The sequence below is a fragment of the Rhinoraja longicauda genome, unplaced genomic scaffold (genome assembly GCF_053455715.1).
Source record: "Rhinoraja longicauda isolate Sanriku21f unplaced genomic scaffold, sRhiLon1.1 Scf000294, whole genome shotgun sequence".
Lineage (NCBI taxonomy): Eukaryota > Metazoa > Chordata > Chondrichthyes > Rajiformes > Arhynchobatidae > Rhinoraja > Rhinoraja longicauda.
Window position 1 is genome coordinate 1 of NW_027601512.1, and position 25,721 is coordinate 25,721.

General features: G+C 46.6%; 1 protein-coding gene across 4 annotated transcripts in view; it reads left to right on the forward strand.

Annotated features, from left to right (window-relative positions):
• The first annotated feature begins 4,015 nt into the window (after nucleotides 1-4,015).
• LOC144590756 (NACHT, LRR and PYD domains-containing protein 3-like) overlaps nucleotides 4,016-25,721 on the forward strand; it is a 40,321-nt gene continuing 18,615 nt past the window's right edge. For 3 of the 4 annotated variants that reach the window (XM_078395175.1, XM_078395176.1, XM_078395178.1), the window contains exons 1-3: nucleotides 4,016-4,110; nucleotides 18,263-18,547; nucleotides 24,556-24,648. In XM_078395175.1, coding sequence (XP_078251301.1) covers nucleotides 4,050-4,110; nucleotides 18,263-18,547; nucleotides 24,556-24,648 — 439 coding nt within the window. In that variant the 5' untranslated portion in view covers nucleotides 4,016-4,049. The remainder of the gene's footprint in view (nucleotides 4,111-18,262; nucleotides 18,548-24,555; nucleotides 24,649-25,721) is intronic. The other variant, XM_078395177.1, reaches the window with a different exon arrangement.

Here is a 25,721-nt window from a genome sequence, read left to right on the forward strand (position 1 = left end):
CATTGAGGGAAGTTAGTGCAGAAATAGCAGGGGCTATGACGGAAATATTTCAAACGTCATTAGAAACGGGGATGGTGCCGGAAGATTGGCGCATTGCGCATGTTGTGCCTTTGTTTAAAAAAGGTTCTAAAAGTAAACCTAGCAATTATAGACCTATTGGTTTGACGTCTGTGGTGGGAAAATTAATGGAAAAGATACTTAGGGACAATATATATAATTATTTGGATAATCAAGGCCTGATTAGAAACAGTCGACATGGATTTGTGCCTGGAAGGTCATGTTTGACTAATCTTCTTGAATTTTTTGAAGAGGTTACCAGGGAAATTGATAAGGGCAAGGCTGTGGATGTTGTCTATATGGACTTCAGTAAGGCATTTGACAAGGTTCCACATAGAAGGTTGATTAAGAAGGTTAAATCATTGGGTATTAATAGTGAGGTTGCAAGATGGATTCAACAATGGCTGAATGGGAGATACCAGAGGGTAACGGTTGGCAATTGTATGTCAGGTTGGAGACCAGTGTCTAGTGGAGTACCCCAAGGATCTGTGTTGGGTCCACTGTTGTTTGTCATTTACATTAATGATCTGGATGATGGTGTGGCAAATTGGATTAGTAAATATGCAGATGATACTAAGATAGGTGGAGTAGTTGATAGTGAGGTAGATTTTCAAAGTCTACAGAGAGACTTGGGCCTTTTGGAAGGGTGGGCTGAAAGATGGCAGATGGAGTTTAATGCTGATAAGTGTCAGGTGCTGCATTTTGGTAGGACAAATCAAAATAGGACGTACAGGGTAAATGGTAGGGAATTGAGGAATGCAGTGGAACAGAGGGATCTGGGAATAACTGTGCATTGTTCCCTGAAGGTGGAATCTCATGTGGATAGGGTGGTGAAGAAGGCGTTTGGTATGCTTGCCTTTATAAATCAGAGCATCGAGTATAGAAGTTGGGATGTAATGTTAAAATTGTACAGGGCATTGGTGAGGCCGAATCTGGAGTATGGTGTGCAGTTCTGGTCGCCAAATTATAGGAAGGATGTCGACAAAATGGAGAGTGTACAGAGGAGATTTACTAGAATGTTGCCTGGGTTTCAGCACTTAGGCTACAGAGAGAGGTTGAACAGGTTGGGTCTTTATTCTTTGGAGCGTAGAAGGTTGAGGGGGGACTTGATAGAGGTTTTTAAAATTTTGAGAGGGACGGACAGAGTTGACGTGGGTAGGCTTTTCCCTTTGAGAGTGGGGAAGATTCCAACAAGGGGACATAGCTTCAGAATTGAGGGACAAAGGTTTAGGGGTAACATGAGGGGGAACTTCTTTACTCAGAGGGTGGTGGCTGTATGGAATGGGCTTCCGGTGGAAGTGGTGGAGGCTGGCTCGATTTTATTATTTAAGAGTAAATAGTTGCACATTGTTATCGCCGTTTGGTCACAGCTGAGACTGAGTGATCCGAGGACAATAGACAATAGCTGCAGGAGGAGGAGGCCATTCAGCCCTTCGAGCCTGTACGCACCGCCATTCAATGTGATCATGGCTGATCATTCTCAATCAGTACCCCGTTCCTGCCTTCTCCCCATACCCCCTCACTCCACTATCCTTAAGAGCTCTATCCAGCTCTCTCTTGAAAACATCCAACGAACTGGCCTCCACTGCCTTCTGAGGCAGAGAATTCCACACCTTCACCACTCTCTGACTGAAAAAGTTCTTCCTCATCTCCGTTCTAAATGGCCGACCCCTTATTCTTAAACTGTGGCCCCTTGTTCTGGACTCCCCCAACATTGGGAACATGTTTCCTGCCTCTAATGTCTCCAATCCCCTAATTATCTTATATGTTTCAATAAGATCCCCCCTCATCCTTCTAAATTCCAGTGTATACAAGCCTAATTGCTCCAGCCTTTCAACATACGACAGTACCGCCATTCCTGGAATTAACCTAGTGAACCTACGCTGCACTCCCTCAATAGCAAGAATATCCTTCCTCAAATTTGGAGACCAAAACTGCACACAATACTCCAGGTGCGGTCTCACTAGGGCCCTGTACAACTGCAGAAGGACCTCTTTGCTCCTATACTCAACTCCTCTTGTTATGAAGGCCAACATCCCATTGGCTTTCTTCACTGCCTCGACAAGGTGCAGCAGAATGAGAGTAAGAGGAAAGGATACTGTGAGGATTTCAGATTTACAACATGGAATGCATTTTGTACATGTCAGTTCTCATTTCATTATTCAAATGAGTTGGGACTATTGGGTTTGTGAGTGGAAGTATGAAAATTACACAAATCTGTTGACCACTGTAAGGTAACGTGTGACTTTTGCAACCAGTTTTATGGGAATGGAAGTTTTTAAAAAATCGCTATTTCAGATGATCTGAAGGAAAAAGAGAAAATGCCAACATGCTGGAAACACTCAGCATTTTGAGCAGCATTTGATTACAGTCCCAGTTCTGATAATGGATCATCCACCATTGCACTTCCACTGTTTTCTGCATTCACTATTTTAATCAATAATGTAAATACACATTGTCTTTATTACATTGTAGGAAAAATGGCAGTCATTTGTACTTGGCCAGATCACGCACAACGTTAAGATAACCAAATCTGTTTGACTTAGATTGCTGGCGATTTTTTAAAGGGAGGGAGAGATCACCTGTCCACAGCTGGGATAGTTCAGGACCAGACGTAGTGCCATTTAATGCAGAGTTGTATCTTTCAGCTATGATAATAGAGAATGTCTGCAAGATAGCAAAGGATAATCTCTGTTTGTTGAGGTTGAATCAATTGGAGAGCTGAGTGCTGAGATGAACAGATGTTTGGCCAACAGTTCGGTAATTCAATGTGCAACTGCAGAGTGAAATTGTTTTAGCACATATTACACATGCGGGCATTGGCATTTTCAAAGTCGAAATCCGGTCTGCCCACGAGCTTGATGTGCTGGTGCAGTTCCTGTGAACAGACCTCCCTGTCCTTAACCATCTTTGTGTTCCGCAGGGCGCCTCCACCTACCCTGAAGGCACTGTAGGCATGAACCCAGTTCACCCTCATCGTGCCTGACGTCTCCAGCTCCCTCCCAGTAACACTGTCCTGTGAACCTTTGGGCGGGTTTCGTCGTGTAGAGATAAGACGGATGATTCTCTTGTGAAGTGGGACTGCAGACAGACAGATACCTGACATCATTGGAGACAAAGCAGAGTCTAGGCATGTGATATAATCCTTCTATTCTGGAATGGACACTCCAGGGATGGTGCTGGAATGTGCCATGGGAGCAGTGGGGACTACAGTTTCCAGTAGAGTTGGGACGTTTGTAGTTGGCCCATGAAATGTTTTATTTCCCGTTCCAGCCAGTGGGGATTTGGCAATAGGTAACATGGTGGTGTAGAAGCCTTTATCCTGGTTGGCAAGGTTAGAAACATAGAAAATAGGTGCAGGAGGAGGCCATTTGCCCCTTCAAGCCAACATCGCTATTCATTGTGATCATGGCTGACCATCCACAATCAGTAACCTGATTCAGCTCTATCTTACTCTCTCTTAAATTCATCCAGTGATTTGGCCTCCTCTGGCAGAGAATTCCACAAATTCACAAATCTTTGGATGAAAAAGTTCCTTCTCACCTTGTGGTAAGAATAGGGCCAGCAGAGTGGACAGTAATTCCCCATTAGTGGGTATTTTTCCTCTTTCTCTGTGAGTTGAACCTCCAAACAGGTGAGGTGTGTATGTTGGGGATTGACCGTGTTTGGTCTGGAATAGTGATACGGTGATTAGGGGTTTGAAAGCTTCAGGGATCTGGCACAAATGATGAATTGCTGCCTTGGATAGATCAGGGATCTTTGGATGTCAGGGCAGACATGAATAGCTAGGTGGACTAATCCTGCTTTTATGTTTTGTTAATTTGCAGGGGTATACCTTGTTTGGATGGGGTGTTTTCCACACCTCCGCTGCACTGTAATGCTGTTTGTTGGTTCACAAGGCAATGTCTTTCTTCACATTTAATTGTCACCTGATGGTTCTGTTAATATTGTTTATTTCAGAGCTACAGAGTTTGCGAACGCCTGACGACATCATGGCTGAAAGTGGTGACTGTGGAGGTGATTCAGTGGCCTCTACATCAACAAAACAAAAAGGTTTGTGAGCCTTCTGTGAAATGTATATGTTGCCCTGACAGTGCGTGGACACCTGTTGCAAGAAATGAGGTTCACATGGGAGTCGGACTAGGGATGGGGGTGAACACAGAGAGTTGACATCTCCAGGGATATCACCGTTACAGGTGGGCGGATGCAGGAATTGTCTGATATATCAGCACTCTTTTTAGAAACAAATTATTTGATTAGCCGCAAACGTTATAATATCAGAGTCCAGAATCAGATTCTGAGCAGAAATGAGCCTTTGACCCATCTGACACCTGACAATTTCTCTGCATTAATCCCATTACTGAGCACTAGTAGTCTATCACCTGCGATTCATTTGCATTTGGAATGGACACCCAGATGCTCCTACAATGTTGTGACAGAGTACCAGCCACCACCTCACCACCTCAGGCTGTGTCCTAGCTGCAGTCATCACTACTGAAAGATTCTTCCTGAAAGATCATCCTGTAAACCTCATGGTCCACGCATTAAATCCATGCCCCCTAGTGTTAACCACCTCTACTATGCAAAAAACTATTTTTCCATCAACGTTGCATCTCGTAGTATTCTGAAAATCTATCCGATCACTGCTTGTCTGCCCCAGCTTCAAGGAAGACCACTTAAATCACTCCAGTCTCAGTTGATATTTGAAATATTCATTTCCAAACAATATCCTGATGGATCTCCTCTGTAGTTTCTCCAGTGCAAAGGCATCCTTCCCACAGTATGGAGATCAGAATTGCACACACTCCTCCAAATTAAGGCTTAATCAACTCCATGTAAATTTGTAACAAGGCCTCCCTGCAGTTGTATTCGATGCCGCAGCTGATGACAAGAATGCTAAATGTTGTCTTCGTGTGCACTGCTGACTTTAGGGATCTATGGATTTGTACGGGTGTTTCTCAGCGGTCTATAGGCCCTGTCATTCATGATGAATATCCTGGTTTTATTTATCCCTCCAACATGCGTCAACTTGCCCGTATCATGATTAAATATGAAATGTAATGTCTCCGCCTACACAAATACTGGTTCAAATCCAGTTGCGGGGGTAGAAATGTAAATTTTGGCAGAAAGGCTAAAATCGCTAATACTTGGAACAAAATTATCAGATTATCTCGAAAGTAACAATCATCCAAATTTTATATTTAATGTCTGGACATAACATAGCACCTGATTCGAGGGCTTCTACGCTCTTATCAAATTTGTGAAACGCATGTTGGAGGGATAAATAAAACCAGGATATGTTTACCTCGCAGAAGCTAGGGTAAACACAAAATGCTGGAGTAAAGCAGCGGGTCAGGCAGCATCTCTGGATAGAAGGAATGGGTGACCTTTCGGGTCGAGACCCTTCTTCAGATGCCAGGGATGTATTCCTGTTCTCCGAATTTACTTTTTTAAACTATTTACGCATACCGCATCAAGGACATTGGACTTTGTGTAAGGGACTGATGTGCTACAATGCTGCAAACTACATTCTGCACTCTGTATCTTAACCTTTGCTCCGTCTGTTCTTGAGTTTCAACCTATTATATCTGTGTGTGGTATATTTGAGCCTTTTGGATTACATGCAAAACCAAGCTTTTCACAGTATTTCAGTACGTGACGTTCATGCACGTCCAGTTAAAATGAATGCACGACTGAGGAGTTGGTGCAAGGGTCGGATAGTCAGAAATTTGAACAATTTGGATTTTTTGGGGAGAGAGGTGACCTGTAGACGAGGAACCTGAACTGGAAGGAGACTAACATCCATCCGTGTGGCCAGTTTTGAAAGTTCTGCAAAGGAGGGTTTAAACTGATTGTCTGGGAGACGAAATCCAAAGTAGTATTCAGACAGTTCAAACTGAGCTGTCAGCGGACGAGCACTTTGTGACCAATCACGACAATTCAATTAGCTTTGAAACCCTGTGTAAAAGAACAGTTCTGGCCTTCAATATAAAATTCTACATTGGGTGGTGACAGTATGAGATAGGAACAGTGATTGGAGTAAGTTGGATGTGGGCAAAGGGGCATCTGAAAGGGGAAGTCTTTAAATTGTGATAGTGAGATTTCAAGATATGCATGTTGCCAGTGAAGGACAAGTAAGGAACCCTTGATGATGAGAGAAATTGAGGCTCTGGTTAGGGAAAAGGAGACATGGGTTAGGTATAGGCTGCTCGGATCAATGCTTTCCTGGTAGAAGTGTGAGAGATAACTGAAAGGCGAAAATCAGGAATACTTGGATACTTTAGCATACTTAAGAACGAAATCAGTAGGGCAAAAATGTGTGCACAAGGTGGCACTTATAATTAAGGAGAAGGCAAATATATTTTCCAAGTATATTAAAGGAAAAGGGGTAACTGGAGAGTGAAAGGATATCCTCAGTGATCACCTGTGTGTAGAGCTGCAGGAGATGGGAAAGGTCTTCAATTATAATTCCTCCTCTGTCTTTACCAAGGAGAAAGGCTTGAAGTCTTGAGTGCAGTTGTATTACAGTTGAGGTGGTGCTGGATGTCGTTAACCGTATGAAGATACGTAAAGCTTTGGGGGCTGTGATTAGATGTCTCTAAGGCTGCTGTTGAAAGTTAGAGAATACTTTGCAAGAGCCTTGGCTGAGATATGTGAATCATTGTTACCCATGGGTAAAATGCTGACTATTTGAGGGTAGAAAATGCTGTGCTTCTGCTTTAGTCAAATCAAGTCAATTTTATTTGTATAGCACATTTAAAAACAACCCACGTTAACCAAAGTGCTGTACATCTGATTAGGTACTAAGGAAAAAAATGAAACATACAGTAGCACGCAAACAGTTCACAGCGCCTCCTCAATGAGCCTCAAACACTAGGGAGTAGAAATAGGTTTTGAGCCTGGACTTAAAGGAGTCGATGGAGGGGGCAGTTCTGATGGGGAGAGGGATGCTGTTCCACAGTCTATGAGCTGCAACCGCAAAAGCGCGGTCACCCCTGAGCTTAAGCCTAGACCGCGGGATAGTGAGTAGCCCCAAGTCGGCCGACCTGAGGGACCTGGAGTTAGAGAGGTGGGTTAGAAGATTTTTGATGTAGGGGGGGGGAAATGTCCATTTAGGGCTTTATACGTGAATAGGAGGAGCTTGAAGTTGATTCTGTACCGTGCAGGGAGCCAGTGGAGAGAGGCCAGAATCGGGGTGATGTGGTCCCTTTTACGGGTACCCGTCAGGATTCTCGCTGCGGCGTTTTGGACCAGTTGCAGGCGGGACAGGGAAGATTGGCTGATCCCAGTGTATAGGGAGTTGCAGTAGTCTAGGCGGGAGGAAATGAAAGCGTGAATGATTTTTTCTGTGTCGTCGAATTGGAGGAAAGGTTTGATTTTAGCTATGGTACGAAGTTGGAAGAAGCTGGCTTTTACCACAGCGTTGACTTGCTTATCAAATTTTAATGCAGAGTCAAATATCATGCCGAGGTTTTTGACATGCAGTTTGACTAGGCAGGATAGGCTTCCAAGACTGCCTGTTATCGATTTGATGGAGTCGGGGGGGGGGCCGAATAGGATGACCTCACACTTGCTCTCATTTAATTGGAGGAAGTTCAAGTCAAGTCAAATTTATTTGTCACATACACATACACGATGTGCAGTGAAAAGAAAGTGGCAATGCCTGCGGGTTATGCACAAAAAGAATTACAGTTACAGCATATAAATAAAGTTAATAAGTTACTATTATTGTCGACAAAAATTTAGTCTCTGGGGTTATAAAAGTTGACAGTCCTGATGGCCTGTGGGAAGAAGCTCCGTCTCATCCTCTCCGTTTTCACAGCGTGACAGCGGAGGCGTTTGCCTGATCGTAACATCTGGAGCAGTCCGTTACTGGGGTGGCAGGGGTCCCTCATGATCTTGCTTGCTCTGGATCTGCACCTCCTGATGAATAGGTCCTGCAGGGGGTCGAGTGTAGTTCCCGTGGTGCGTTCTGCCAAACGCACTACTCTCTGCAGGGCTATCCTGTCCTGGGCAGAGCTGTTCCCAAACCAGACTGTAATGTTGCCGGACAGGATGCTCTCTACAGCCCCAGAGTAGAAGCAATGAAGGATCCTCTGCGACACTCTGAATTTCCTCAGTTGTCTAAGGTGGTAAAGGCGCTGCTTAGCCTTACCCACCAGTGCGGCAATGTGCGTTGCCCACGTCAGATCCTCTGCGATGCGGACTCCCAAGTATTTGAAACTGCTCACCCTATCCACAATAGACCCATTTATCTCCAGTGGCGTGTACGTCCTTGGATGTTTAGCCCTTCTGAAGTCCACAATCAGCTCCTTTGTTTTAGTGACATTCAAGAGGAGGCTATTGTCCTGACACCAGAGTGCCAGATCAGCCACCTCCTCCCGATAGGCCTTCTCATCGTTGTTGGAGATCCGGCCCACCACCACAGTGTCATCAGCAAACTTGATGATGGAGTTTGAGCTGAACCTGGCCCCACAGTCATGTGTGTACAGGGAGTACAGTAGGGGGCTAAGGACGCAGCCCTGGGGGGATCCTATGTTCAGGGTGAGGGAGCTAGATGTGTGTTCCCCCATCCTGACCACTTGGGGCCTGGCAGTGAGAAAGTCCAGGACCCAGGCACACAGAGGGGTGCTAAGCCCCAGTTCCAGCAGCTTTCTCAACCAGTCTGCTGGGGACTATTGTGTTGAATGCTGAACTAAAGTCAATGAACAGCATCCTCACATAGCCCCCCTGGCTGTCCAGATGAGAGAGAGAGGTGTGTAGAACCTGGGAGACCGCATCATCCGTGGACCTGTTCGGACGGTATGCGAACTGTAGTGGGTCCATGTTGCGAGGAAGGAGGGCGCAGATGTGCTTCTTGACTAGCCTCTCAAAGCATTTCATGACAACCGAGGTGAGGGCCACCGGTCGGTAGTCATTTAAACACGCTGGAGAGGCATTCTTTGGCACCGGTACAATGATGGATCTTTTGAAGCATGCAGGGACCACGGACTTTGCCAAGGAGAGGTTGAATATTGTGGTGAGCACTGGAGCAAGCTGAGTAGCACAAGACTTTAGTACTCGCCCAGATATACCATCTGGGCCTCCAGCTTTCCTCGTGTTCACACGCGTCAGAGCCCACCTCACCTCATGCTCGGACACCGAGAATGTGTGCACATCCCCGGCGGTGGATCCCCCTCCAGCCTCGCTAGCCAGCGCCCCTTCGGTGCTGTTTTTAGACGGCGAGCTGGTGGTGTTACCCGTCTCAAACCGTGCGTAAAAAGAGTTCAGGTCATCAGCTAAGGAGGAGCCGGCACTTCCGGTTGAGGGGGTGCTGGACCTGTAGCTAGTTATAGTCCGTAGCCCCTGCCAAAGGCGCCTGGTGTCCTGCTGCTCCATCTGTGACTCCATCTTGTCCCGGTACCTCTTTTTTGCGTCCTTCACTGCCCTTCGCAGTCGGTAGGACTCTCACTTGTAGTCGTCCATGTTGCCGGATGCCAGGCCGGAGTTGTAAGCAGCGGTGCGAGCATTCAAGGCCACGCGAATAGACCTGTCCACCCAGGGTTTTTGGTTAGGGAAGATACTGACCCTTACCGTGGGGATGATGGTATCGGCTATTGTGGCAATGAAGTCCGTAACCGCTTCCGCAAACTCATTTACGTCTCTGGAACTTTCTTGGAACATGTTCCAGTCGACTTCGCTCAGTGCATCCTGCAGCATGGCCTCTGAATGGTCAGCCCACCGCTTTACGTCCCTCGTCACTGTCGCTTCCCGTACTATCCGTTGTTTGTACTCCGGCAGCAGGAAAATGGCAGCGTGGTCAGATTTCCCAAAAGGAGGGAGAGAAACGGCCTTGTAGCCTTTCCTGAACGGCGTCTAGCAGTGGTCCAAAGTTCTTTCCCCCCTGGTGACACACGTGATGTGTTGGTAGAAATTGGGCATGACCTTTTTGAGATTTCCCCTATTGAAGTCTCCAGCCACCAGCACAGCCGCATCAGGGTTCTTGTTTTGGTGTTGACACAACACATCGTGTAGGGTGGACAGTGCCACGTCGGTGTCCGCATGCGGTGGGATATAGACGGCTGTGATTATCACCGAGCTGAACTCCCGGGGTAGGTAGAATGGTCGGCATGAGATAGTTAGATGTTCCAGGTCCGGCGAGCAGGAACGAGAAAGCGTCTTAATATTTCCAGGATTACACCAGTTATTATTGGTCAAGAAGCAGACTCCTCCGCCCTTGGATTTCCCGGATTCTTCCGTTCTGTCCGCCCGGAAAACAGTGAAGGACTCGGATGGGCAGATCACCTGGCCAGGCACCAGCGGGGTCAGCCATGTTTCGGTCAGACAAAGGATGTTACAGTTCTTTATGTCCCTCTGGAATCTGATCCTTGCCCTGAGGTCATCCAGCTTGTTCTCCAGGGACTGGACGTTGGCCAGAATTATGCTGGGCAGAGGTGGACGTAAGGCTTGGGTTCTCAGCCTGTTCCGAATCCCCCCTCGCTTCCCTCGGTGTTTTTTTCCGACTTTCCCACTGACCTGCGCTCCCACTGCTGCTGCCGCGGTGCGCTCCTTTGATGATCTCTATCGGTATATCGGTGAGTAGTTTTCTGTTTAATAGTGCTCCAGTAGCGCTCGAGTTTAATTTTACGAGCGTTTCCCGGTCGTACATTGGTTAATGCTAAGTGCTAGCACACGCTAGAGCACTTAGGGATAATTTTAAAGTAAACATACCAGTTTAAAACGCACAGTTCCCGCAGAGCTACCACGACGGCGACTGGACTGGACCGCGCCATCACGTCATCCAACTGCGTCATCACGTTCTGTGCCATCCAACATTTTATGTCCTCAAGGCAGTGTAAGAGGCTGTTTAAATTTGACTGGTTGTTGGGTTTCAGGGGGAGGTAAAGCTGAGTGTCATCGGCATAGCAGTGGAAAAAAATGCCGTGCCTTTGAATGATTTGGCCAAGGGGGAGCATGTATAGAGAGAAGAGAATGGGGCCTAGGATGGAGCCTTGTGGAACTCCGCAGGAGAGGCTAGCTGGAGCATAGGAATAACTGCCTATGTTGATGGCGAAACTCCTATCTTTGAGGTACGAAGCGAACCAGCTCAGGGCAGTGCCATCAATGCCAACCGCGTACCGGAGACGGTCAATAAGGATGGTGTGGTCCACTGTATCGAACGCTGCGCTGAGGTCGAGAAGGAGCAGGATTGCACAGTCGCCGGAGTCGATGGCGAGAAGCTGGTCGTTGTGTACCTTCAACAAGGCAGACTCTGTGCTGTGGTGGGCTCTGAAACCTGACTGGAAACTTTCCAGGATGGTGTTTTGGTGCAGGTAGTTATGCTTTAGAAGTGTTGCAAAGAAAATTCTGATAACTCGAGACGAGGATCCACGAGAAGCATAAACTATAGATTAGTAAACCTAGTGTATGTGGTGAGACAGTTACGTGAGAGGACATAAAGTGGTAAGATGTACAGTGTTTGTTGGTGTTTGTCCTTCGGGTTCGAAGATGACCATGACTTCACTTTCAATCTTATTATTTCGACCGCTCATTGGGATCCCCGCCAGCTGCGGTATGCTGGCCGAGGTTGAAGTCATGACTTGCGCTTGACTTGGATTTAAGTGAGGGGGAGTTGCGCAGATCGTCGGCCTCACTCTCTTGTCCTGGCCTATCGGGTTGCAGCAGCAAGACATAGTCGGGAAGGCTGGGGACAGGTCAGGATGCAGTGGATGGTCAGAAATGCCCTACGTATCTCACTCTGCCCTGTTTGTGCTCCACGACGCTTTGCTGGGATCGTCTTTCTGCCCGTTGAACCTTCTGGTGGTTTCCTTCATGCAATCAGCCGAACCCTGGCTTGAGATGCTAGGCAGACAAGCCCTAAGCCGCTGGAACCAACGACTTGACGACTGTACTTGTGGCATGCACACAAGACAGTGGAGACATCGTGGGGGCGGGGACAGTCCTGCGGCTGATCCCATGGCTTGGGGGACGGTCGAGACCGGGGCTGTTCTTCCCGGGCGGTGGTCCGCAGCCCCACGGGCGGGGAGCGCCGGCTGCTGCTGCTCCGCAAGCCCCGGGTACGGGCCCCAGGCCGCTGGCTTGAGCCTCCCTGGGGTGCCGGCGAGGTGGACAATATGTACAATATGTACAGTATGTGTATTTCAAAAGACAGATGTTGGGAATAGAGCCAGAGACATAGTCTATACAGAGTTTAGCCTATAGGATTGCTTGTGGTAGGTTAGATCATTTGTGTCCTCGTGGAGGTGCCCAACAGGATACCGAGTTGGCTTCGTGGCTGGAAGCAGAGTGATGGTGGAAGATTGCTTTTAGGACTGGAGGTCTGTGAATAGTGCGTCACTTGGGGTCCATGTTGGGCCCACTGCTGTCTCATCTGAAGAAATGAATTCGATAGGGATGTCAAGGTATGATTAGCAAGTTTGGACATGTAAGGTTGTGACGCTGAAGCAGAATAGGACCTTCACGTTGAATTGAAAAGCCCCGGAGAGAATCCACGAGTACAATACTTAATTCCCAAAAAATGGCATCATGGGTAGATAGTGGTGAAGGTGGCTTTTGGCATGTTGACTTTAATCATTCGGATAATTCAATGTAGAATTGTAACATATGTTACAGTTGTACATGACATTGGTCGCATATGTATTCTGTTCAGTTTAGTCATCCTATTTCAGAAAAGATAGCATTAAGATGGAAGTTTGTGCAGAGAAAATTTACGTGGATGTTCCTAGTACCCGTGGACATGAGCAATAGAAATAAGTTGGGCAGGCTAGAACTTTATTCTCTGGTGTGCAGGAGACATTATTCTTTGTTCATCTGGATTGTGGTGCTCTTTGGTCTGTACAAAACCTCTTGGGCTCCCAGCTCAGTTGAAATGTTCAAGAGGGAATGTTGGCCCATTCCAGACTGCAGGACAACATGAGAGGAGGGACTCGGCGGGAGGCACCGAGAAAAATGGTGGGACCGGGCAGAGGGCCACCGAGAACAAAGAGGGACTCAAGGGAAGTCGCCGCGAATAAAGATGGGACCCGTCAGCGGGCCACCATGAACAGGGGGATCTCGGGGAGGTCGCTGATAACAAATAGAGATCCAATGGGGGATGGCAGCAACTAAGGGGGCCCAGCGGGTGTGGGGGATGGGTTCCTGTGTTTCCATTCCCCTTTAAAAATGACTTCGGGCACAGAGGGTGGTGGATATGTGGAATGAATTGCTAGTTGAGGCACGTACAATAACACGATTTTACTGACATTTGGGCAGGTACATGGACGAGGAAGGTTTGGAGTGATAAAGGCAAACTTGGACAAATAGGGCTGGCTCAGGTAGGGCAGGTTGGTCGACAAGTCTACGTTTGGCCGAAGCACCTCTGTCTGTGCTGTGTGACTTCCGTGTTTATGCCACGCAGCGAGAGAGAAATAATCTGAAAAGGTCTACATGAGAAAGAAAGATCAAAACAAGCCATTTAAATAAAATTGCATTATATCATTAAGATTACAGGATGCAAGGGACGTGTTTGAAGTAACAAGGCCAAATGGAAAATAGTACGTAGCGATTTTATACATAGATCAACAAAGGTAGATAGAGCATAGTAACGCACAGGACAGAAAAGGTCTTTTTGGTCCACAATGTCCATGCAGACCGATGCCAAGTGAAACTCATCTCCGCTGCCTTCACACAATCTATATTTCTCCATTCCCTGCATATCCACCTGCATATCCTTGAGCTTCTTAAATACCACTATCGTATTTGTCCCAACCACCACACCTAGCAGCGCGTTCCAGGCACCCACCATCCTCTGTGTAAAATAAAACTTCACCCGCACATCACCTTTCAATTCTACCCCTTTCAGCTTAAAACTGTGCACCCCAGTGTTTCCATAGACCCCTAGCCAGAATAACAAACGTCTGTCTTCTCCGTAAATGAGCTTTGAATTTAGAGGACCACATTGCTGTGAATCGTGTGCATTCTTATTCTGCTGTTATTGTCGTGGTTTTCTTCAGCTTCGAAATTAAGGCAGGCGACACGGAGAATTCTTCGAGAAGTTAAAATCCTTTATTTGCAAACAACGGCTGGAACAATCAGGAAGTCAACCGCCTGACTGCCCTGACTGTCCACTTAGTGCATCGGGCAGTCTATGTTTATAGGATTATTCGAAACCTTATCTTCTTTACATTACCTCATACCCACACTCCTGCTCTATAATAATTCATTTCTTTGCAGTCCTCCTGTCTGGTCTGCCACCATTAAATCCCATTTGCTGACTTACCCTTATCTTAATACTCTTATCGCTTCACACTTCGCCTCCCTTATTTCCCTGCTAGTCCATCCCTCACATCCATCCATCACCCCAAGGCCTATGTCTTTCCTTATCTCTTCTCTTGCCACCATTATCTTTCATCCAAATGTGACAAGGCAAAGAGATAATGGTGTACAGGCAATACCTATGTCAAAGGTTACCAAAGTAGGAATGTAGTACAAATTACCAAAGTGCTGCTGACTTTAGGGATCTAAGGATTTGTACGCGTGTTTCTCAATAGTCTCTTGGCCCTTGTCATTCATTCATGGTAAATATCCTGGTTTTATATGTCCCTCCAACATGCGTAAATTTGCCCTTATCAGGATTAAATTTGAAATCTCATTTCTCCGCAAAACATGTTGAGTAATCATCCACAAATACTGGTTCAAATCCAGTTCCGGCGGTAGAGTCAAGTGATCACAATTTTGGTAGATAACTGAAAGGCCAAAATTGGTAAAACTTGGAACAAAATTATCAGATTATCTCAAAGTAACAAGCATCCATATTTTATATTGGATATCTGGAGATAACATAGCACCTGATTCAAGGCCAGCTTCTTCCACGATCTTATCGAATTCGAGAACCAACCTCTCATAAGCTAGGGATGTATTCCTGTTCTCCCAATTTACATTTTACTTGTTTACGTCTACCCCATCAATGACATTGCACTTTCTCTAATGAACTGATGCGCTACAATGCTGCGAACTACATTCCGCACTCTGTATCACCACCTTTGCTTCATCTGCTCTTCAGTTTTAACTAATTGTATCTATGTGTGGTCCATCTGAACTGTTTGGATTGAATGCAAAACCAAGCCTTTCACAGTACTTCGGTACGTGTGACGTTTATGCACGTACTGTTAAAATGAATGCACGACTGAGGACAGTTGGTGCAAAGATCAGAGATTCAGGTATTTGCACAATTTGGATTTTTCAGGGATAGAGGTGACCTGAACTGAAAGGAGACTAACATTGCGTGGGCAGTTTTGAAAGTGCTGCAAAGGACGGTTTAAACTGGCGGACATAACCCAAAGTAGTATTCAGATAGTTCGAACTGAGATGTCGGTTGATGACCACTTTGTGACCAATGACTACAATTCAATTAGCTTTGAAACCTCTGTAAAAGAACAGTTCTGGCCTTAAATGTAAAATTCTAAATTGGATGGAGGAAGTCCACCTTTGACAGTTGGAAATAGGAACAGTCATTGGAGTAGGTCGTCTGTGGGCAAAGGGTCGTGTGAAAGGGGAAGTTTTTAAATTGTGATAGCGAGATTTAAAGATATGCATGTTCTTAGTGAGGAACCCAGCTTGATGTGAGAATTCGAGGCTCTTCTTAGGGAAAAGGGGACATGGGTTAGGTCTAGGTCAATGCTTTCCTGGGAGACCTGTGAGAGGTTGAGGAGCATAAAGAATAAAATCAGGAGGGCAAAAAGGGTGCACATGATGGCACTTATAATTAAGGATAAGTCAAATAGACTTTCCAAGAATATTAAATGTAAAGGGTTAACTGGAGAGTGAAAGGATACCCTCAGTGGCCATCTATGTGTAGAGCTGCAGGAGATGGACAAGGTCTTCAATTATAATTTCTCCTCCGCATTTGGCATACAGAAAAACTTCAAGTCTTGAGTGCAGTTGCATTACAGTCGAGGTGGTGCTGGATGTCCTTAACAGTATGAAGATACGTAAATCTCTGGGATCTGTGATTAGATGTATCTAAGGCTGTTATTGAAAGTTCGAGAATAAATTGCAGGAGCCCTGGCTGAGATATGTGAATCGTCGTTAACCGTCGGTGAAGTGCAGAACATTTGAGGGTAGATAATGCTGTGCTTCTGTTTGAGAAGTGTTGCAAAGAAAAACCTGATAGCTCAAGACTGGGAACCACGTGAAGCATAAACTATAGATGAATAAGCCGAATGTTTGTGGTAAGACAGTTATGGGAGAGGATATAAGATGTATGTGCATTTGAAAAGACAGATATTGGGGATAGTCACCATTGTTTTGGCTTTGGAGGTTTCACGAATTTGAATGGCTCTTTTGAAGATGTACCTGAGAAGGTTGTTGAGGGCAGAGCCAGAGACATAGTCTATACAGATTTCAGCATATACGATTCCCTGTGGTAGGTTAGATCGTATGGTGTCCTTGGGGAGATGCCTAACTGGATACAGAATTAGCTTGATGGTTGGAAACAGAATGATGGTGGAAGATTGCTTTTCAGACTGGAGGTCTGTGAATGGTGTGCTACTTGGGGTCCCTGTTGGGCCCAGTGCTGTCTCATCTGAAGAAATTAATTCAATGGGGATGACAAGGTATGATTAGCAAGTTTGGACATATAAGTTTGTGAAGTCAAACCAGAATATGACATTCACGTTGAAAGGGAACGCCCTGGAGAGAATCCAGGAGTACAAGTACTTAATTCCCCAAAAGATGGCATCACGGGTAGATAGTGGTGAAGGAGGTCTTTAGCACGCTGGCCTTAATATAGAAGCTGGAACATATGTTACAGTTGTACAAGACATGGGCCGCACTTGTATTCTGTTCAGTTTAGTCACCCTATTTCAGAAAAGATAGTATTAAGATGGAACGTTGTGGAAATAATATTTACGAGGATGTACCTAGTACCCGAGGACATGAGCTACAGAAAGAAGTTGGGCAGGCTAGAACTTTATTCTTTAGTGTGCAGGAGCCATCATTATTTGTTCATCTCGAGTGTGGTGCTCGGGTCTGTCCAAAACACGTTGTCCTCCCAGCTCAGTTGAAATGTTCAGTAGGGAATGTTGGCCCATTCCAGATTGCAGGACGACAGGAGAGGAGAGACTCAGCGGGGTGAGGGGAAGGTGATGAGGTAGCCCAGAACAAATGTGGGACCAGGCAGAGGACCACCGGATACAGAGGGACAAAAGGGAGATCGCCGGTAACAAAAGGGGAACCATCGGGGGACGGCGAGAACAAAGGGGAGCGATGGGGTGGGGGTGGGGTGGCGTCTGTGGCCACGTGCAGCGGCCGACCTGGTTCGCCGCTGCGAGCAGCAAGTAGATCTGTTTGATTAACGCGGCGACTCTTGTGTATTGCCGAGGCGAGTTATTACTGTATGATATTACCGGGTTATGTGCAAAACAATGCATTTCACTGTACCTAGGGACATGTGAAATTAAGTATGATGAAATATTGAGATTGAAGGCTGATTTTATAGAGACGTATAAAATAATGGGGGGAAATAGAAAGGGTGTACGCACAGGCATTTTTCCTCAGAGCTGAATAATCCAAAGGGCGGGCGCTTCAGATGGGAGGGGTACCATTTAATAGGAACATGAGGGTTAACATCTTCTCACAGATTGATGGGCATATGGAACAAGCTGTCAATAGACAATAGACTATTATCCGAGGTGGTAAATTGAAGCGGGCAGAATAATAACATGTCAGAGAGTTATAGAGTGATACAGAGTGGAAACAGGCCCTTCTGCCCAACTTGCCCACACCGGCCAACATGTCGCAGCTGCACCAGTCCCACCTGCCCGCGTTTGGCCCATATCCCTCCAAACCTGTACCTGTCCAAGTGTTTCTTAAATGTTGGGATAGTCCCTTCTTCAACTACTTCCTCTGGAAGCTTGTTCCAGACACCCATCACACTTTGTGTGAAAAAGGTACCCCTCAGATTCCTATTAAATCTTTTCCCCAAAATAAATTTGGACAGAGTGGTTTAGAGAGATTATGGTCAAACCTTGGACTGATGGGACTAGCATAGATGGGGCATTTTAGTTAGGTTGGGCCAAAGTGCCTGTTTTCGTGCTCTGTTTCTAAGACGATCATTCACTTCCACTTGCCCCAGAATGCCAGCTCATATCGCTACCAGTTATTCCCAACCTGCGGGTCTCTTAATTTGAAATTGCTCTGCAACCTGCAATTAATGTTTTTTTTTCAGGTGGGAAATTAACTCAAGTTGTCAAGGTCCTCACAAGAATTTGGCCAGGCACCTCTTCAAAGAAAGATGGTCAGAACACAGGATCAACGACAGAAAAGCAAAGTCGGACGGAGAGCAGAACCTCACTGGAATGTGAGCCCGCGGAAGAGGAAAGGGAGCAATGTCAGTCCAGAGGGAGAGGAATAGGAGACATGGTTCACGGCCCTGGAACGGACCCAAGTGGCGAAATCCACCATAACCGAGAATTATCAAACAAGGAATCATCGAGTCTCATCCAAGGAGCAGGTGAGAGACATGGGTAGGGAGGGGATACTGCAGAATGGTGAAGATTGCAGGGAGAGAAAAGAGAAAAAGAAAACTAAGGAGTTAGGGCGAGGGGAAATAGGAGAGAGGAATAGTGGTGGAGCAGTGTTATACTGACTTGGTTAATGACCCTGATCATATCTCCAATGTACAAAGCTAAGCTAACTCTGCGCAATCAGTCCTTATCAATCCCAATATGGATATATTGTCCCCCTCAATATTCTCCAGTAATTTGCCTACCACAGACGTTAGTTCCACTGGTCTATACTTCCCATGGTTTACTTTGCAGCTCCTCTTAAGTGCAGGCATGGCATAGCTACCCCCACCCCCCACCCCGGCGCCTGGCACTTTACCTGTATCTAATGATAATTCGTATAGCTGAGCCAAGGCAACTACAATTTCTAGTCTACCTTCCCACACTGACCTCGGACATAACTAATCAGACCCTGGAGATATATCCACCTTCATACACCTTGAGGTATTCAGCACCACCTCGACAGTAATATAGACTGTACTCTACACTTCCATTAATTGTCCCACGTTCCCTGCTTTACGCTTATTGCTCCACATTAAACACAGAGGTAAAATACTCAATAAGAACGTTGTACATCTCCTGTGGCTCCACACTGAGATGACCGCTTTGGTTTCTAAAGGGCCCTATTTCCCTTGATATAAATTAGAACTTTGAATCTCCCTTAATATTATCTGCCAGGGCTACCTCTTGGTCCCTGTATACCCGCCTGATTTCCTCCTTTGGTACGCTCCTCAATTCCCAAAACTCCTCTGGGAATAGACTTGATCCCACGTACCTAGATCGATCCCAAGCTGCCTGCGTTTCCCTGACCAGAGCCTCAGATTCTCTCATCATGCAAGCTTCGATGCTCCCACTTGCCTTGTCATTGTCTTTAATATGAGCATGCATGCCTTGAACTCTTATCACAACATTTTTCAAAGCATCCCAATTTACGGATGTTCCTTTGACAGCAAATATTTGGAATTTATAAATATATTTAGAAAGTTAAAATCCCCCAAAATGACTACATTATTAGCCGTCTAGTTACCTGTAATCTCTTGGCATTTGCGCTCCTCCAATTACCGCTGACTATTTTCACCCGCCCGAACCCCTCCCCCAACAATTCACCCACCCAACAAGGTGATCAGCACATTTTTATTTAATCGCTCCACCAATAGAGACTTTCGTGAACGAACCATGGGTCATATCATCTCGGTCTGCTGCCGCAACATTCTTCCTAATCAATAAAGTCCTCTTTCGCCCTCACCTCACTCGCTACATCCTACATAGAAACATAGAAACATAGAAGATAGGTGCAGGAGTAGGCCATTCGGCCCTTCGTCCCTGCATCGCCATTCAATATGATCATGGCTGATCATCCAACTCAGTATCCTGTACCTGCCTTCCCTCCATACCCCCTGATCCCTTTAGCCACAAGGGCCACATGTAACTCCCTCTTAAATATAGCCAATGAACTGGCCTCAACTACCTTCTGTGGCAGAGAATTCCACAGATTCACCTCTCTCTGTGTGTAAAAAACCTTTCTCATCTCGGTCCTAAAAGACTTCCCCCTGATCCTTAAACTGTGACCCCTTGTTCTGGACTTCCCCAGCATCGGGAACAATCTTCCTGCATCTAGCCTGTCCAACCCCTTAAGAATTTTGTAAGTTTCTATAAGATCCCCCCTCAATCTTCTAAATTCCAGCGAGTACAAGCCGAGTCTATCCAGTCTTTCTTCATATGAAAGTCCTGCCATCCCAGGGATCAATCTGGTGAACCTTCTCTGTACTCCCTTAATGGCAGCAGAATCTCCCTGCTCCTATACTCAAATCCCCTCGCTATGAATGCCAACATACCATTCGCTTTCTTCACTGCCTGCTGCACCTGCATGCCTACTTTCATTGACTGGTGTACCACGACACCCAGGTCTCGTTGCATCTCCCCTTTTCCTAATCGGCCACCATTCAGATAATAGTCTGCTTTCCTGTTCTTGCCACCAAAGTGGATAACCTCACATTTATCCACATTATACTGCATCTGCCATGCATTTGCCCACTCACCTAACCTATCCAAGTCACGTTGCAGCCTCTTAGCATCCTCCTCACAGCTAACACTGCCCCCCAGCTTTGTGTCATCCGCAAACTTGGAGATGTTGCATTCAATTCCCTCGTCCAAATCATTAATATATATTGTAAATAGCTGGGGTCCCAGCACTGCGCCTTGCGGTACCCCACTAGTCACTGCCTGCCATTCTGAAAAGGACACGTTTATTCTTACTCTTTGCTTCCTGTCTGCCAGCCAGTTCTCTATCCACATCAATACTGAACCCACAATACCATGTGCTTTAAGTTTGCATACTAATCTCGTGTGTGACCTTGTCGAAAGCCTTCTGGAAGTCCAGATATAACACATCCACTGGTTCTCCCTTATCCACTCTACTAGTTACACCCTCGAAAAATTCTATAAGATTCGTCAGACATGATTTACCTTTCATAAATCCATGCTGACTGTCCAATGATTTCACCACTTTCCAAATGTGCTGCTATCCCATCTTTAATAACTGACTAGCATTTTCCCCACTACCGTGTTCGACTAACTGATCTGTAATTCCCCGTTATCTCTCTCCCTCCCTCCCTTTTTGAAAAGTGGGGTTACATTAGCTACCCTACTTTACTGGAACATTAAGCTGCCAGTCCTGTACCTCTTAGCCAGATTTCTGTAATAGCTACAACATCCCAGTGACACATACCTATCCACACCCTCAGCTCATCCGCCTTACCCCTCAGACCTCTCACATTAAAATAATTGCAATTCAATCAAACAGCCCTCCCTCGCTTGATGTCATGTCTATAGTGTCCACCACCCCCCCCCCCCCTCCCAAACTAATGTGCATCCTACCACTATGGCTCTTCCAGGCACAATGCTTCCTCCTGCCTAATATTACTGCTCTTCCCTGATGGGTCATCGCCTAACAGTCAACATAGCATCCCAGTCGCACACACCTATTCACACCCTCAGCTCATCAGCCTGACATTAATAATTGCAATACAATCATGTAGCCCTTCCTCGCTCGCTGTCATTCTGATTTTCTCCACTGAACTTTCTCTGAAAGTTAGCCTCCTGCTTCTCATTTGCCTCAGTCATGCATTGGATCTCACCTTTCAACCAATTTAGCGTCGATCCACGCACATAGCTGTAGCAAACTGCTGGTCCGGATGTGTAAGAAAGAACTGCAGATACTGGTTTAAACTGAAGAAAGACGAAAAGTTGGGCAATTGGAGGAACAGCACCTCATATTTCGCTTGGGCAGTTTATACCCCAGCGGTATGAACATTGTCTTCTCGCTCTTCAGGTAGTTCATGATTCCCCTCTCTATCCCCTCCCCTTCCCAGTTCTCATACTTGTCTTCCTGTGTTCAACTAAATCCTATTTTTGTCCCGCCCCCTCCTGTGACATATATCTGAAGAAGGGTCTCGACCCGAAACGACACCCATTCCTTCTCTCCTGAGATGCTGCCTGACCCGCTGACTTACTCCAGTATTTTGCGTTTACCTTCGATTTAAACCACCATCTGCAGTTTTTTTTCCTGAACAACGGATACAATAGATAAGGTAGGAGGAGGTGCAAATAAACCTTTGCTTAACCTGAAAGGACTGTTGGAGTCCCTGGACAGTGTCGAGGGAGGAGGTATAGCGACAGGTGCCTTGTACGGTTGCAGCGGAAGGTACCTGGGGAGGGGGTGGTTTGGATGGGAAGGGATAAGTTAACCAGGGAGTTGTGGAGGGAACAGCCTCTGCGGAAGGCAGCAAGGCGTGGAGATGGGAAAATGTGGCCACTGGAACCCCATTGGAAGTGGTGGAAATGTTGGAGGATTATGTGCTGTCTGCGACGGCTGATGGGTTGGAAGGTAAGGACGAGGGAGACTCTGTCTCTGTTGGGAATAGGAAGGGGGGGGCAAGGGCGGAGCTGCGGGGTACTGAGGAGATACGAGTCAGGGCCTCATCTATGATGGGAGAGGAGAACCCCCGTACCCTAAAGATGAGGACATCTCAGATGTTCTAGTATGGAACACCTCATCTTGGGCGCAGATGCGGCGTAGATGGGGGATTTGGGAGGAGGGGATAGAGTCAAAGCAGGAAGCAAGGTGGGAAGACGTATATTCGAGATAGTTGTGGCGGTCAGTGGGTTTGTAATAGACGTCAGGCAGTGGTCTATTTCTTGTGATGGAGACTGGGAGCTGCCGCTCAGGATATTGGCGTTCCCTTTAGGTTCAGCTGCAACTCATCCCTCTTGTACAGGTCACGTCGGCCCCAGCACGGAGCACAAGGAGTACTACGGAGATCACTGCGCTGTATTTTTACATTTTTCTGAACGTCCAATGTCATTTGTATCAACATGCAGAGTGACTTCTGGCTCCTCACTCTCCCCCTTGAGAATATCAAGTAGCCGCTCCGAATCATCCTGGACCTGGCACCAGAAAGCAATACAGGAGTCTCGATTGCTTCCATGGAATCTCCTGTCCACCTCTCTCCTCTCTCCCCAACAGATGTATATCCTACCACTATGGCTTTGCCAGGCACGGAGTCTCATCCTGCTGATACTGCTGCTCTCCCTGACGGGTCATCCCCTAACCGTCTCCAAACGTTTTACGTGTTTTGAAAGGGATTGGCCACCTTCACCCTTTGCTAACTAGAGGTCCTGGGGATCACCCACCTCCATTTATCCTGGTCTTTGGGCATGACCCACCTCGCTGTTAGTTTTGTCCAAAAGGTCTCTCGGATGATCCCGAGGTCATCCGTCTGCACCTCCTATTCCCAAATACAGCCTGCAAGGAGCTGCACCTGGACACATTTCCCATGGGTTTGGTAACCAGGGACACCAGCAGTTGCTCTGACATCCCACATGCTGCAGGAGGAACGTTCCATCATTCCACCTGCCTCTTGACGCTACTGAAATAAGAACTAACAAGCTCACCAATATCACACAACTGGCTAAACAGCAGGTTCAACAGACTGTACCTTTATCTGCAGCCCCCTCTCCTCAGTCTCCTTGCCGTAGACTCGTGAGCCGAAGACTCGCACTTGCCCTCTGCACAGCACTTTACCTCTACACAGCCTCTCTACCAACACAGCCACTCCCAACGGGCTGCTTCGCTGGATCTTGCCTTCTTATTAGTTGCTCAATCAGACAATTTCGATGCTCCAAACAATTCGCGCGCCATATTTTCAAGTGCCCTGCGAAACTTCGAAGTCCTTTTATCCGCGTCATTAATGTAGGTTGTAAAATAGGGAGACCCAGCACTGGCCTTTGCAGCATCGGTCTAGTTATTGACCCATTTATCCAAGTGAATGGGCTGCCACGCAAGTCAGGCAAGTGTAAGAATATAACTGCAGATGCTGGTACAAATCGAAGGTATTTATTCACAAAATGCTGGAGTAACTCAGCAGGTCAGGCAGCATCTCAAGAGAGAAGGTATGGGTGACGTTTCGGGTCGAGACCCTTCTTCAGTCTGATGTCAGGGGGGCGGGACAAAGGAAGGATATAGGTGGAGACAGGAAGACTGGGAGATCTGGGAAGGGGGAAGGAAAGAGAGGGACAGAGGAACTATCTGAAGTTGGAGAAGTCAAAGTCAAGTCAGGCAAGTGGTCAGTGTTATCCTGGATGGCGTAGGAGCTACAACATCTCTTGACGTGTCCCTTGTGGTCCATGGGGGAAGGTTTGAATGTGAAGAAGCGAGTCTCAGTGCAAGATTTCAATACTGTTATACCACCAGGCCACAGGATGGAAATGGCAGATTCAGTTTAGTTTCTGGATCAATGTGGACATTCCACGCCCCCTCCCACAAAACCTACCCGCTCCCATCCCCAACACCATAAGATTGGTAGTGGTGGATTGTGGTTCACGGTTCACTTGGCAATCTTTTCCTTCTTGTCTTAATCATTGTCTAATCCCACTATTATTATTCGGTTTACTGCAGAGCAGCAGAATATGGTAATACCTATCCACACAATGGCAGAAGATGGAAACAGGACTGCGGCTCCAGTGACCCCAACAACAAGGACGGACACAGGCTTGTTGCAGAATTCTTCAAGATGTAAATGTTGTCTTGATATCTGGTTGCATCTAATGCATGGTCGACAGGTCCGAAGGATAAGGGATTAAGGAAGGGATTGAGAAAGAGAGGATGCTACCCTGCTGGCGGTAGTTGAAAAGACAGAGGGAGTGATCGTAGAGGCGATGAATCATCTTCATTGAAGATTCAGATGTGCATTCATGCAGTGACTGGGGAGAGGCTTTCTGAGAAAGTGAAGAGTATAAGATGACGCATAAAACATGGCAACTTTTGTATCTGGACTCTGTGCAGTCTGCACTGTTAGAGTTATTATGGTCAAGTTGTACCTCAGAGTCATAGAGGCATACGGTATGGAAAAAGGCTCACCTTGGACATGTCAAACAACATGGCCGATCTACTATAGTCCTACCAGCCTGCGTAAGACCCATGTCCTTCTAAACCTATCCCATCCATGTACCGATTTTGTCATAAAATCCCCTACTCCACCTGAAACCCATGTCATTTGTTTCTTGATTTCCCTCCTCTGGGTAAAAGAGTGTGTGCAGTTACCTATTCTATATAACAGATAGTGTATCGATTCTTCTCCTGATCCTCGTGTACAGGAGGATGGGTCACTGAACTTCGGTACACATGACAAAGTATCCATTGAAGCCAGGGAGCATGAGGCCACAGAGAGTGGAGTGAAGCTGGGTAGTTCATGCATGTGGAAGATAATCCTAGGAAGATTAGCTGGCATCAACTACAGGGTTGCCTCAGGCGATAAGTGCATCTGCACCTCTTCATCAGTGCATTCATTTAATGTGCGTTTTTTTGCTGTGATCTGTTCTCTGTTTGAACACCGGCTATGGAGATGATCACACTCCCCCAGTGCCCACTCTTCCCGTGTCCAACGCTGCCCCATCCCCCTGGGGCCCATGTTCCCTGGCCACACCGTCACATACTCCCCGGGTCACACGCTGTCCAACTCTCCCCTGATAACACGTTGCCTCAGCCTCTCCGATTCTTCAGACTGATGGCAGGGTTAGCCGTAATCTTGCAGAGAGGTGCGGCAACACAAAGCCTGGCAAGTG